This window comes from Chelonoidis abingdonii, chromosome 24, assembly GCF_003597395.2.
Source record: "Chelonoidis abingdonii isolate Lonesome George chromosome 24, CheloAbing_2.0, whole genome shotgun sequence".
NCBI lineage: Eukaryota > Metazoa > Chordata > Testudines > Testudinidae > Chelonoidis > Chelonoidis abingdonii.
In genome coordinates, this window is record NC_133792.1 from 20,219,392 (window position 1) to 20,232,342 (window position 12,951).

Here is a 12,951-nt window from a genome sequence, read left to right on the forward strand (position 1 = left end):
TTGTACCACATTATAATATCCACAGTAAAAGGAACAGACACAAATTCTAGGGGCCATAATGCAATTGTTGACTAACACTTCGCTCATTAAGGATCATCACAAACTTTCTATTCACAGCAGTCTACCCCTCCTTTCACTTTGCTTATCCCGCATGCTTTATGCAATTCCCTTCCTGCACTACGTTATTTCAGCCATCTTGTATTTGAGCTCACTCAGACAGAGCAGGGGACTGCAGTTTGATGTACCATCCATGAGCTCTCTAGCTTTATCTCCTTATACTATATGGCAGGGGAATAAAGGCCCAGGGGTTACAGGCTCTGCACATTCTTAAAGGGGAACTGAGCCTGGTACACAATAGAAAATAAGAGCTATTTAGGATTTCAGATCCTTGGCAAAGTCTAATGCAGCAGTGTATGATTATCAACATTTTGCAATTATACAGAGTCTTCCATCAAAGGATCTCAAAATACTTTGAGATGTTTCAGACAAAAGGTGGGTGAGATAATCTCTTGTATTGGACCAACTTCTGTTGGAGAGAGAGCAGCTTTTCAAGCTTGAAGGCTCATTTCTCTCCAACAGAAGTCGGTACAATAAAAAATATTACCTCCCACACCTTGTCTCTCTAACAGCCTGGGCCCGACACAGCTACAACACTGCACTGAAATGTTTAATGACGTTTCACACAATGTGGAAACTGAGGCACAGAGAGGGCAATTACCTGATTTTTAGAGGTGCTGTGCCCCCGAAGACTTCCTATAGGTGCTCAATATCGTGGAATATCAGGCCAAAAGAGACTTGCTCAACTTCTCACACAGAACCTGAGAGAAACCTACAAGTCCTGGCTCCCAGGCCATCTACACTAACCAGAAGTGCCTGTCTCCTGCCTCACCATTTAAAAACTATTAATAAATACATTTCAAAGCAGCCAAAAAACCAATTCCTCCTTTGATGGCCTGCCAAGAGTATAGTCTCTCTTGTGCCCGATGCCATAACATTGCTGGCACCTCAGGCAGGCTGCACTTTGAACTGGTAGAGGTATCCAGTGCCACTGCCAGCCACAGAATAATGAGCTCCAAGCTCAGGTCTTGGCATCTAAGTTCCCCTTTGGTTCAGTTCATATTTAGTGCAGGGGAAGAGTGTCTTTTCCAGGAGGCACTGAGGGAGGGTCTCTGGCCTGTGTTATGCAGGAGGTCAGACTAGATGAGCGTAACTTCCAACCTTAAAATCTCATCAGCTTTTACTTTCCTCCCCCCTTCCCACTCCCCCCACTTTCTGCCTTTATTCTCCTCTCAACAGCCCATATGGATGTGCCCCACCCTGCCAAAGAGGTGAGCACACGGGCCCCTCTACAGCAGGCAAGGCGGTCCTTGGGTCAGCCAAAAAGGGGGGTGGATGTGGGGATCACTGGGGAGGAATGCACAGTGCTCCCCTGTCCAAAAATGCAGCTGAATCTGCCCCAAACCCCGAGGTCCTTGCTGGTTTAGTTAGGCAGGACCCAGTCACCTTCTAAGTGGAGTTCTTTAAAGAGGGCTGTATGAAAAATGACTTGTCACAAGCCCAGTGCTGTTATCTTTCACCTGTCAGCCATCACCACACTTCTGCAGCTCCCCAGAGCTGTCATCAGTACAGTAACAAGACATATGCACACAGCGCTGGAATGAGCCACTCATCAGACTGCGCACTGAGAGAGCGCCAGACGCTTTGCAAGTTTGCCACACGCATGATTGCAGCCAGGTAAATTACTGCCGACCACAATGGGGCTGTCTGTGCAGCCCCGTCCCCTGCAGATCTGGGAAGGGTTGGTACTTACTCATAGTATTCCGAAGCTCTCTGCAGCGTCTCCTTGACTTCCGGAGGCAGGGAACCTGGGTCTTGGGCCATGCTCCAAGACAACTGCTTTCCCTTTGCATGGTAAACATTGCCAATGTTATACAGCGCTCTAGCTTCACCTACCTGGAAAGGGGGGGGAACCACAGAAGAGCAGGTGTTAGACTCCACATTGCAATGCCAAGCTTCCCGTCTCTGGGCAAAGGGCAGCTAACCAAAGGCAAGGGCAGCCTTGTAGAGCATTATGACTTCATTTTAGAAGCTGAGTTGTGGGGAATGGATGAATCCAAGGACTAGAACCTGCCACCGCCAGTTCAAAAATAGCCCAGGTCAATGATCCCTAGCTCTTACTAGTGCTTTTCATCAGTAGACTTCAAAGTGCTTTACCAAGGAGATCACTTTCATTCTCCTCCTTTTACAGATGGGAAAACTGAAGCACAAATCGGGGAAGTGATTTGTCCAAGGCCACCCAGCATGCCAGTGGAAGAGTGGGGAATAGAACCCAGGTCTCCTGAGTCCCAATCTAATGCTCTATCCACTAGGATTCGCTGCTCTGAAAAGAAACCAGTAGTGACCTCAAGTCCTCATCCGATGGCTGCTTGGTGGCCTACATGCAAGAGATGGTTTCAGTCCAGCCCCTCGTGGATGGGGACCATGGAGACGCCTATCTATACATATAACAAGCCCAGCACAGGCAGGAACGGGGCCAGCTATCCCACAATGCCCCTTGCCAATCTCCTGTGGGTGTGGAGGGGGAGTTCAATCCCCATGACTGATACGCTGACTGGCCTCTCCGGTGAAACTGCGAGCTCAATGTTCCCAAATGTGGTGGGATTTGTGTGCGCGAGAGAGGGAGGCGTGGATGCTGGTCCACCAGGAACTGGGCTGAGAGACACTCGGTTCATTTCACATTGGCCACCAAACAGCATGCGTCAGAGAGAAAGACCGAGAATAATCCCTTTCCCTGACTGTACAACTGAGTTCCAAGAACCATCCTGGAATTTTTTGCTTGGCCCCATTCTGTGAACTCCAGGAATGTGAATCTCTATTTATTTGGGTCCAATTTTTTCTTTCTAGGGGAATCCATTGCTTCCTAGGTATTTTGGGGTCTTCATTCCAGGGATGGCCTGCCCACATTTTCATCCATTCGTACATCCTCTATTTCCTCTGCCACTAGCTGCCCTGGTATCAGACCTGCGGCAGAACGGGAGGGCGAAACGGTCAGTCTCCTTCCAGAGCCAGCTTCAATGCTGTCCCACTTGTTGGCTGGCAAGAGGAGTCTTTTAAAAGCCAGGGAATATTTCCTGTTGGGCATCATGGATCAAGTACCTTGTCTCCCTGCTCCTGAGAAATCTCCAAGTGTCTCTGGCAACAAACGATGGCTTCATCAAACTGCCCAAGTATTTTCAATGTATTCCCAAGGTTGCCACTGGCCTTGGCTTCTCCGATACGGTCCCCAATGGTTCTACAAGACGACCAGAGGAAGAGGAAGGGCTGTTATAAATACTGGGACTCAGCAGGCAGAATTCAATCATGCTGATACTTAAGGCTGTAGCAGGAGTAGGCACTGAACCCATCCGCTCCTAGCCTGTATGCAACATGTGCAAATGGAGGGAGGAAGCTCATTTAGTCTTGGAGACAGATTTTTGCTCTCCCTCTGGCAGTTGTTGAAATCCAGGATGGAAAATAAAGTTCTGTTTACCAGACCCCCGCCCCTAGACTTGAAGCTCCCCCTCCCGACTTACGGTCCTTTCAACTGGAGAGGACAGGACACAATGCCTAAGATGGCCTATCAGTTCTGCTCAGTCAAGTTTGCCTTCTTTTCCAGGGACTGAGCATACTGTTGCCTCCCAGCCCCCTGGGCCTAGTGATGCAGGCACATCGGACAGCACTTCCACTAGCCCTGCCCAGCCCGGGTACCAGTTTTACACCAGTGCCTGGAGGCGGCCAGGTTCTGAAGCTGCCCTGCAGCGAGTTCAAGTCACGCAGGGACAAATGCCATGCCATGCTGCTCACCCGGGCCACCACATCGGTGCTACATTCTCTGCAGAGTGCGGATGGTTCTCGGATATCAGTAAATCTAACCAACTGCAGATGGAGAATTGTCCCGTTTTTAAAGGTGTTTATTAAATGGGTCTTGAGACCACATTTTCAGCAGGCCTCTTTAATGACCTCTCAAAAGGCATGGTTTCAGCTGACACAAACCCGCTGCGTGGGCAGGCAAGTCAGCGTTACCTCTTTGCACACACAAAGCAGATGGGCTTCCAAATGTTGTTGGGGGCCTTTGGAAAACCTGCCCCAAATTACCCAACTAAGATGCTCCGTGAGAGGGGGGCAGCCTTGGTGTAATGTGGTGGTGCTGAAAGGATGCTGATTTTTTCTTCCTAAAAGCTGGTCCCATGAAACCCACCTTTCGCCAGTATCCAAAGAACCAGAAGGTCGCATGCAATGGCACTAGAAATGGCCTGCACACCTCGAGGCACGGAGTCCAACTGGAAGTGGCCCTTAGAGCAACAGTTAGAGGAGACAACATGGCTGTGCACTGCTTTTTGCTCTGGCCTGGGCAGGATGCAGAGGAAGCATGACTGGCTGAGATGGGCTCCGCTGTAGTGACCCCCCCACACCCCCGCCAGGGGAGAACATATTTTGGGGAGGGTTGGATTAAGATTTTAAACAGGCCCCAGACCTTCCTCCCAATATCCTCTGCCACTTTCAGACTCCTCGCTCTTCCTCCCAATCCCATACCCCGCGCAGACTACACCTCCCTGGCTCCTTGATTCTCTCCAGTCACCCACCCCCTGGTGCCCCAGATCTGTTCTCAGTTGCAGTGACCGGATCCCTCAGGCTGCTAGCCTGGGAACCCAGGGATCTTGCCTTAACGCGAGCCCTGCCTGATCACGTTCACAGGCACGCTTACCTGGCTAGAGTGAGGTCATGCTTATGGTATTCCAGGGCCTTGGAATACTCCTTTAGGTAGAAGTAGGCATTACCCAGCTGGCTGTAGATAGCGCTAAGAGTCTTCAGATCCTCTGTCCCCACCTGCACAGCTGCTTCGAAGAAGGCTGCTCCAGCCTTGAAGTCCCCAGCTTTGCACAGTCGCTCTCCTTCGAGGGCTAGTTCGAGGCAGGAGGCCTCCATCCTGTTAAAATCAAGATCATTTCCAGATGAGCCAAGCTCTGGAGTTCCCAGCTTTTTACACATTTTCCTGAGAGCAAAAGGAATAAACGTGTGATGCAAACCACAGACTGCCCCTACGCAGACAGAAGGCCCGACACTGTGAAGGCAAGGGAGAGCCAGAATAGATTTTAAAGATTAAAGGCAAATTTTTCAAAAGTTTGATTGAAAGTCAATGGGATTTAGGCTCCTAAGTGCCTAAATCCCTTTTGAAAGGGACTTCTGCTCTTAAGTGACGACTTAGGAACTTTTGAAAATTTTACCCTAAGTGTGAAGATGTGGGGAAGGGGAATTGTACAAAATGCTCCATACAGAATAACCACCTGATCAAGGGTTGTTAGACACATGAACTGGAGGAGCAGCTGATTTCCCCTTTCATAGGGCAGTTGGAGTGATCCACTCGTCTTCCCTTCCCGACAGTTAGAAGTTTAGGGTGACCTCAGGCATGGGGTTGTATCTCGGACCATCTTGGCTAATAGCCATTGATGGACCTATCCTTTATCTCAGTCTTCACCGAACCCAGTTATACTTTTGGCCATCAACATCCCACGGCAGTGAGTTCCACAGTTTAACTTGCCATTGTGTGGAAAAAGTACTTCCCTTTGTTTGTATTAAGCCTGATGCCAATTTAAAAAAAAAAAAAAATGAACACACTTCAGACTCCTGTTGAAATAAGAAAACAACACTCCACACATCATAGGCACCTTCCATCCAAGGCTCTCAAATGCTTCACCCTCATTACATTTAGTCTCCACACCCCTGTGACACACCCTCTTCATGCTAGAGACGGAGAAACCGAGGTACAAAGGCTGAGTGACTGGCTCAGAGTGGCACAGAGTCTGTGGCAGAGCCAGATTCAGAAGCTAGGTCTCCTGACACCTAGTCTTGTGCTTTAGCCACAAGTCCATCCTTTCGAACAGCTCTCTGAACCAGCTTCAGTTAGCACATGTAACTAGCCCAGGTGCTAAAGGGTTCCTGGACTATACTAATTAGGAGCACCCATCACTATCACCAAGGGGAACCAGGGACTATTCCCCAACCTGCTCTCACCATCTGCCAGTATGACCAGCTCCTCATTCCACTGCACAGCAAAGTTGTGTTGCTTCTCTTCCTCTCCAAGCAGCACCTGATGTACTTCCTGGCTATAAAAAAATGATTAATCATGTTTTTATGGCAGTGCCTAAGGGCCAGCCAAGACTGGAGCCCCTGGTACCAGGCACTGGACAAACAAACAGAGTGGTTGATGGTCCTCACTAAAGCTTGCAATTAAACAGACAGGGGAGACCCAGGGTGAGGGAAGGGATAGAACACACCAGCCAAGCCAGCAACGTGATGGGAACAAACATGTTAGTGCCACAATTGTTTTTGTTTTTTGGGGTGGACTTAGTCAGGAGGGGATCAGCAAAAAGGGAAGGGAAGTGGGGTGAGGAGGGCAAGCTTGGAGTGATGTTGAACTGAAGAGACGGTGAAACAACAGGCAGGGAAAAGAACAGGGCTGGAGCAAATATCAGGCGTCAGATGGGACTGCGGGTGCTCGGCCGCTTTGAAAAATCAAGCCCCGTGTGTCTGAGACGAGGGTAATCCAAAATTACAGGCCACCTTTGAAAATGCTGGCTTGAGTGATTTGGCTAGTATGACACACAGGGTCAATGTGGGATTGTTAGGATGAGAATCCAGGCCTTATCTCCTGGTTCCCAGGCCCCACACACACGCAGAGTCACCGCAGGAGAGCAATGAATGGGTGTGGTTTTCTTTAAGGGAGTGCATACCTCATCCACCCTAAATTGATGCCTATGCCGCTTTTCCAAGGGATAACGCAGAGGCTAGCCCGGTTGCTGCACGTTTTTAACGAATCCCACAGAAATCTGGCAAGCACTACAAACTTTGGACTGTATAGAATTTCTTGGCTTATAAGCCACAGTTCCCTGGGCCTGTTTTTCATTAACTTCTCGGCCGTCAGTTTTTCCACAGGCATGCTCTACACATTAGCACTAGGGCCCACCTTTCATCTCTTGTGCTTCTTGACAACTCTTATTACTTACACACATGGTCAACAGCCCATCAAAGCACAGGGAACCGGCAAAAGAGCAGTGTAAGAGGTATTTCCTCCCAAGGCAATCTATTCCTTACAAACAGCCTTGCAGCTCTGTCTGCATTACAACTGAAGCCAGGCATCTTATAACCGTGTTTACACTTTGTAAAAAGATGAGTATATTTTGAAAAAAGAAAGAAAAGGTTTAATTAAAAATATTCAAACGACACTTAAAATGTTTTTAATGACAATTCTTTAATTTTTTTTGGTCAAAAACCAAAATATTTAGGCCAAAATGGTTTATGGATTTATTTATTGTGAACATTTCATTTTGGTCAAAAAGGCATTTTCCAGTGACTACAAAGTTTAGATGGCACATATTTAGGGTCAATACCTGTCCTGATTTGGGCTCCCATTAAGGTTTGCCTGATCAGTGTGCCCCCCCCATTCTGGTTCCCCCCAGAACACAAACAAAGTCAGTGTTACACCCTGATGCAGGATAATCTTGTAGCATGGTTTGGCCAGCACAGATCCCAGCTGTCAGAGAAACCATGAGGTGTTTAAACACAGTTGTCGCTAACATCTCTACAGCCTCTAATGTTGACAGTGCCGGGCTGGTTTGTAGCTCACAACGTTCTTTGCACAACTCATAATCAACCTGTGAAACTCACAGCTGCAAGGTACTATTCAGGGAAGTACCTTAGCAAGACTCATAAGGAATTGATACTTCCACAAAGAAAAATAGCATGAGCAACAACCCTCGCCAGAGGAACATTAACAAGGGTGTTCAAGCCTCAAGTGAGCCGTATGGCACAATCGCCCAGGTGTATTTTGGGGTTTTTCTCTATTTCGTCTGCAGCAGCTGGATAGGTCAATATCAAGAATAGGATACAGGCCATTAGTTCGAGTAGGACAGTTGCTACAGTGAGCTACTGTTTGCTGAGATTAGTCATTTAAAAGATTATTTACAGTACTGCAGCAACAATGCTGAGATAAAGCAATAAGCCTCCTACAAGGGATTAAGCCAGGACACACATTTAAAAGACTTTCACAGCTGCAAAGGGTCTTTACATTTCCTGAAAGACAGAGCCGAGGCTAGGTTCCAGGATAGTAGTTTTGACAGGTTCACTATTCAAACATCTAACTTCTCAACCCCACGGGATTTCCAGGCAAGATAGGAAGATAAACTGTCCAGACAATCATCGCAGCACCATGGAGTCATTAAGAGCTACCAAAGGAATAGCAAGCCATTGAGTGCAGAGTGCAAGACTTTTGCGCGTGTACTTTTCTATGATATTTACTGCAAAAAATAACCCCCCTGCTCTGAGTTCATGCTGAGGAAGCAAAACGGCCCAATTACAGGTTTCGTTGCCAAGTCGGCTCATGCAGCACTGAATTGTCTAACACACGGCAGGGATACACAGCGACAGAAATTTTATTTTCCTCCTTTAGAATACCAAGAGCAATTGCTAGGCATGGCTGAGGTATATGACCCCCACCACAAACTAGCCCGGGGATAGATTGCACCAGTAGTACAAATGCCAATCTTCTGCTTTAGATTTCCAGACTGCCTCGATTCTTATAGCAACCCTCGTCAGCTCCATCGAGCTTTTACAAAACGCTTGCAAACACGGGCTAATTAATGCTCACAAGACAGGTAGATACTGGTAGGTAACCAACATTATCCCCATTCTACAGAGGGGGGAAAGTGAGGCACAGCATTTAAGGGGCATGCTAGAAGGCTCTTTGACTGCTTAGTGGTGATTATTTCTTTGAACCAAACACTTAGTTCATCCAACCTGCATTAAAAATAGAAATTTGTGATGCTGTCGATTTTGCACAAGAAAAGAGAACGAAAAATGAAACCAGCGGGAGGCAATAGAACCAGGGTTGGATAGTGCGGTAGGGCAGGATTGGAGGTCAGGACTCCGGGGCTCTGCCACTGATTCACCATGTGACTTCTGGTAACTACACATGCGTCAGTTTACTTTATCTGTAACAGGGATATTACCTACCTACCTGAGAAAGATAAAGCAGATCATTAGCACAAGAGAGTCATTATTTGCATTATGTTGGCATCTGGTGGCTCCAGTCATGGAGCAGGACCCGGTGTAGCCAGGTGATGTACAAACAAAGCATTAACCCACAGTCCCTGGCCCAATGACCTCACTGTCTAAGATGAGACAATGGGGTAAGACAGTGGGGGGGAGCACAAAGAAACAACGAGGCAACACTGGTGAGCATGATCAGCAGTGTCCTCAGCACATCAGCTGCCTGACAACAGAGTGTTTTGTAGGCCCCAGGGCAGAGGAGAGTTTTAGGGAGGGATCTGAAGGAGCTCAAGGAGGTGGCTTGGTGGCTGTTTGCAGGGAGCGCCTCCACGTACGGGTGGCAGAACAGAAAGCATGAAGGTGCTTGCTTGTGTAACCCTTCTGCCCCTCTGAGTTGGCAGCAACAAGGGCCAGGTTCAGTATCCAGGGGTTCCGTTTCAATAACACAAGGCATAACCGGCTCGAGCCCCCACCCAGTGACCTGGGACACTTACATACCATACCCTCCTGGGCGCCTCTAGGAGGCAATACTTCCCCTCTCGCAAGCACGGAGTCTGAGTGTAGCGAAATCTTTTTAATAAAGGAAGGAATCAATGTGGCATCCCATTGGAGAAACACCACAAACAGAGTTATAACACAAACCATAACCACCCCCCCAGGTACATTTGGCAATGTCCTTTTCCCCTTAGGGTCTTAAGTCCAATCACTCCAAAGTCCAACAACCCAAAAGTCTCTGGTCAATGCCACCACAGAATTCAAGAGTCTATCTGTAGAGGTCCCTCCCCCCAGCCTGGGTGAAAGGGGCACCTTACGTGGTCCAGGGCCAACTGCCCTGCCTCTCCGTGGGTTCTGCTTCTGCCTTCTCCACGAACTGCTCCGCCTTACCAGCCGCTCCACTCTGCTCCTCCGGCCGTCCTCACAAACTGCTCCGCTCCACCAGCTGCCTCGTGAGCTGCTCCAGTTGTCCCAGCAAACTGCTCGGCTCCGCTCGCTCTGTGGGCTGCTCCACACGCCCCACAGCTACTCCGCTCGGCCAGCCGCTCCACTCCACCAGCTGTCCTGTGGTCCGCTCCAGCCATCCCCATAAACTGCTCCACTCTGCCAGCTGCTCTGTTCCACAGTATAGCTTCAGGCTCCCCCACTAGTTAGCACAGTACTCAGTGCTCCCAGCTCAGTAATTTCAGCTCTTTTGTGATTTCAGCTCTTTTGTGATCTCAGCACATAGTAGGGGAGCCCAGTGCTAGTGCACCATTAGCCCAAAGTGAGTTCAGCTCAGCAACCTGTATCTAGAGTCTTAAGGGAATAAAAAATCAACTCTGACATTCCACAGTGGAGAGAGGAGGAGGTGCAACTGATGCTTCTCGCTCCACAAGGAGCCTGCACCACCAGGCACAAATACCTGTCCCCAACCTCTCTCCCTTCACAGGGTTTTGGAACCCATGTCCCTTGTCTAGCAAGTACCACCCAACTGAGGTTGAGTCATTTCTGTCACAAAGCACCCACAGCTCGGCAGTCTGGGATGGGTTAGGCGTGCCTATGCAAATATTTGAGATTTTGCATTCCAGACATTCTTTCCACACTTCCCATACTTCACCACCAGATGTCAGGGTACAGCTCATCCTGACTCTGCTTACATCTTCCCCCCAGCCGAGAATTTGTCGTCCCGACAAATCACATTCCCTACTATACCAACTCACTGGTCCCCTCCAAAGGGCCTCAGATAGCCCACTTTAGCTTTCACAAACCTGTGTGCTAAATGTATTGGCTCCTCACTAATCACCCCAGGTGCATCATAAGTTAACCGTTTCACTGGTCTTATTACCCTGTCTCGCCTATTGAGAATCTCTGTTACTGGGGTAAGGGGGACATCCTCTTGAGGGATGGATGGGGAGGTTTCCTGTGAGTTCCCCTCGGATACTGGCATAGGCCCCTGCATTTCTAGTTCTAACAGTGGAGGGTCGAAGGTGCTCAGGTCATCTTCCATCTGTGTGTCACCACTGTCCAATAACCTGTGTATGTCATCACACGGGGGTCCCACCAGTGGCTCAGGAGTGTCAGGAATGGGCCTAAATACTTCTGCCATAGGGTTTAGGGCAGAAGAGGAGGTGCTCTCTTTTGATTCAGCTGATTGAGACTGGAATCTTGTCTTCATCCCAGGATACACCATGGTTGTGTCTTCCTCCTCAGACTCACTGTCAGATGTGCTGAGTAGGGGTAGGTTAGTTGCAGGAGGCTGGCTGTCCACGTTGGAAGGCGGCTTTGGTACAGCACCTTCGTTCTGCCCAGTTGCCCTCTTGTGACCCATCTCATAAGGGCTGCCTACCAATTCCCCCACAGGGAGCAAAAGGTTTCTATGCACGGTTTTGGTCTGCCCTGGACCCTCTTCAGGTTTGATCTTGTAGACCGGCAGGTCTCCTAGCTTTTCCATTACCAAGTAAGGTATTGCCTTCCATCTGTCAGCTATCTTGTGTTTCCCAGCAACACCCAAATTTCGCAGCAGGACTCTGTCCCCTGGCTGGAGCTCTTGCAGGCGCACCCTAGCATCATATCGCTGTTTGTTGCGGTCTGCGTTCTTCCGAGCTGCAGACGTAGCTAAGTGATAAGCATCCCGCAGCTTTTCTCATAGTTGGGATACATATTGCTGATGGGTTTCATAGCTATTGCCATCCTCTGATACTCCAAAGCACAGATCTATGGGTAGTCTTGGTTCTCAGGGTACAGCTCATCCTGACTCTGCTTACACTTGTTAATTTAAGAAAAGGGCTCCGAAGGCCGGCACCACTGGCAGAGAGGAGTCAGGAACCAACATTGCAAAAGCACATGAGAGAAGACAGAGAGGGTGGAGACAGAGGAACAGTGCAGTGTATCTATGAAAACTAGCTGGTGCATAAAAAGATGAACCTGAGCCACTCTCTCTCCAGGTGCAGACAGGCTCTCTTCTCCTCCTTTCTCCTTGTCTTTTTCAATGCTTCGGACAGAACTCATTTCCCCCTACGGTTAATTCATCCTGTGGCACTCTCTCACCCAAACATCATCAGCCCCAAATCCAGGAAAAACCTAGGAGTTTGCCGTTCATCGACAAGAGTCCTGCACAGCCACCAGAAAGAGGTCACTGATTTGGGCTAGAAAAGTAAAACTGGCCTCTCTTCGTTTGAGGAACTGAAACACGCAAAACCAACCCTACCAGGGCTTTAGCGACATTGATTCTAGCCAGCAATTGAGAAAACTGGAGACACACCACTGAATTCTCCCAAAAATAATAAAACTGATCTCTGCAAGCCCTAATGAGCAGGCCAGTCTCTCTCATGCACCCCAACCCCCCAAGAATGTCCTTGGCTAGCATATTCTGTCACAGGGGTGCAGTTCTCTGTATAATGTTTGGAAAAGAATTGAACAAAGCGTTTACTACAACTTGCTCCTTCTTTAATGTGATGACTCCCATTTGATCTGCTTTTGTTGATTTCCATGTGGTTAGAATTTTACTGAGGCACTACTTTTAAAAAAAAATATTATAGCTGATTGCCAAAAGTGTGATTGGCTTGTCTGAGCAGCTTCCTGGGCAAATGAAGGACACGACATTCCTAAAACAATTTGGGCCGATTTCTCAGTTTTTTGGGCTGCTAATTTACCCCAAACCAACATAGTTATAGCAGAACAAAAAACTCTGAGTAGACAAGGCACAAGACAGACAGAACAGGAAAAAAGTGTTTCAGTGTCCCAGATATTGACATTTTAGAATGTTACTGATAATGCAGCTTATGAAACATTTTCCCCCCTCTATCCTGCAGTTTTAAAATTTCTAGCTTGTCTGCAAAGGCAGCTGCTGTTTTGCAAGGCAGACTGGCTGCAAGATGTCACACACACTGT

At 48.4% G+C, this 12,951-nt stretch overlaps 1 protein-coding gene across 5 annotated transcripts in view; it reads right to left on the reverse strand.

Annotated features, from left to right (window-relative positions):
* GPSM1 (G protein signaling modulator 1) overlaps positions 1 to 12,951 on the reverse strand; it is a 157,000-nt gene that overhangs the window by 89,784 nt on the left and 54,265 nt on the right. For 3 of the 5 annotated variants that reach the window (XM_032767558.2, XM_032767557.2, XM_032767556.2), the window contains exons 2-4: positions 4,745 to 4,966; positions 3,157 to 3,292; positions 1,811 to 1,953 (exon numbers count right to left, since the gene is read on the reverse strand). In XM_032767558.2, coding sequence (XP_032623449.1) covers positions 1,811 to 1,953; positions 3,157 to 3,292; positions 4,745 to 4,966 — 501 coding nt within the window. The other 2 variants (XM_032767559.2, XM_032767560.2) reach the window with 2 other exon arrangements.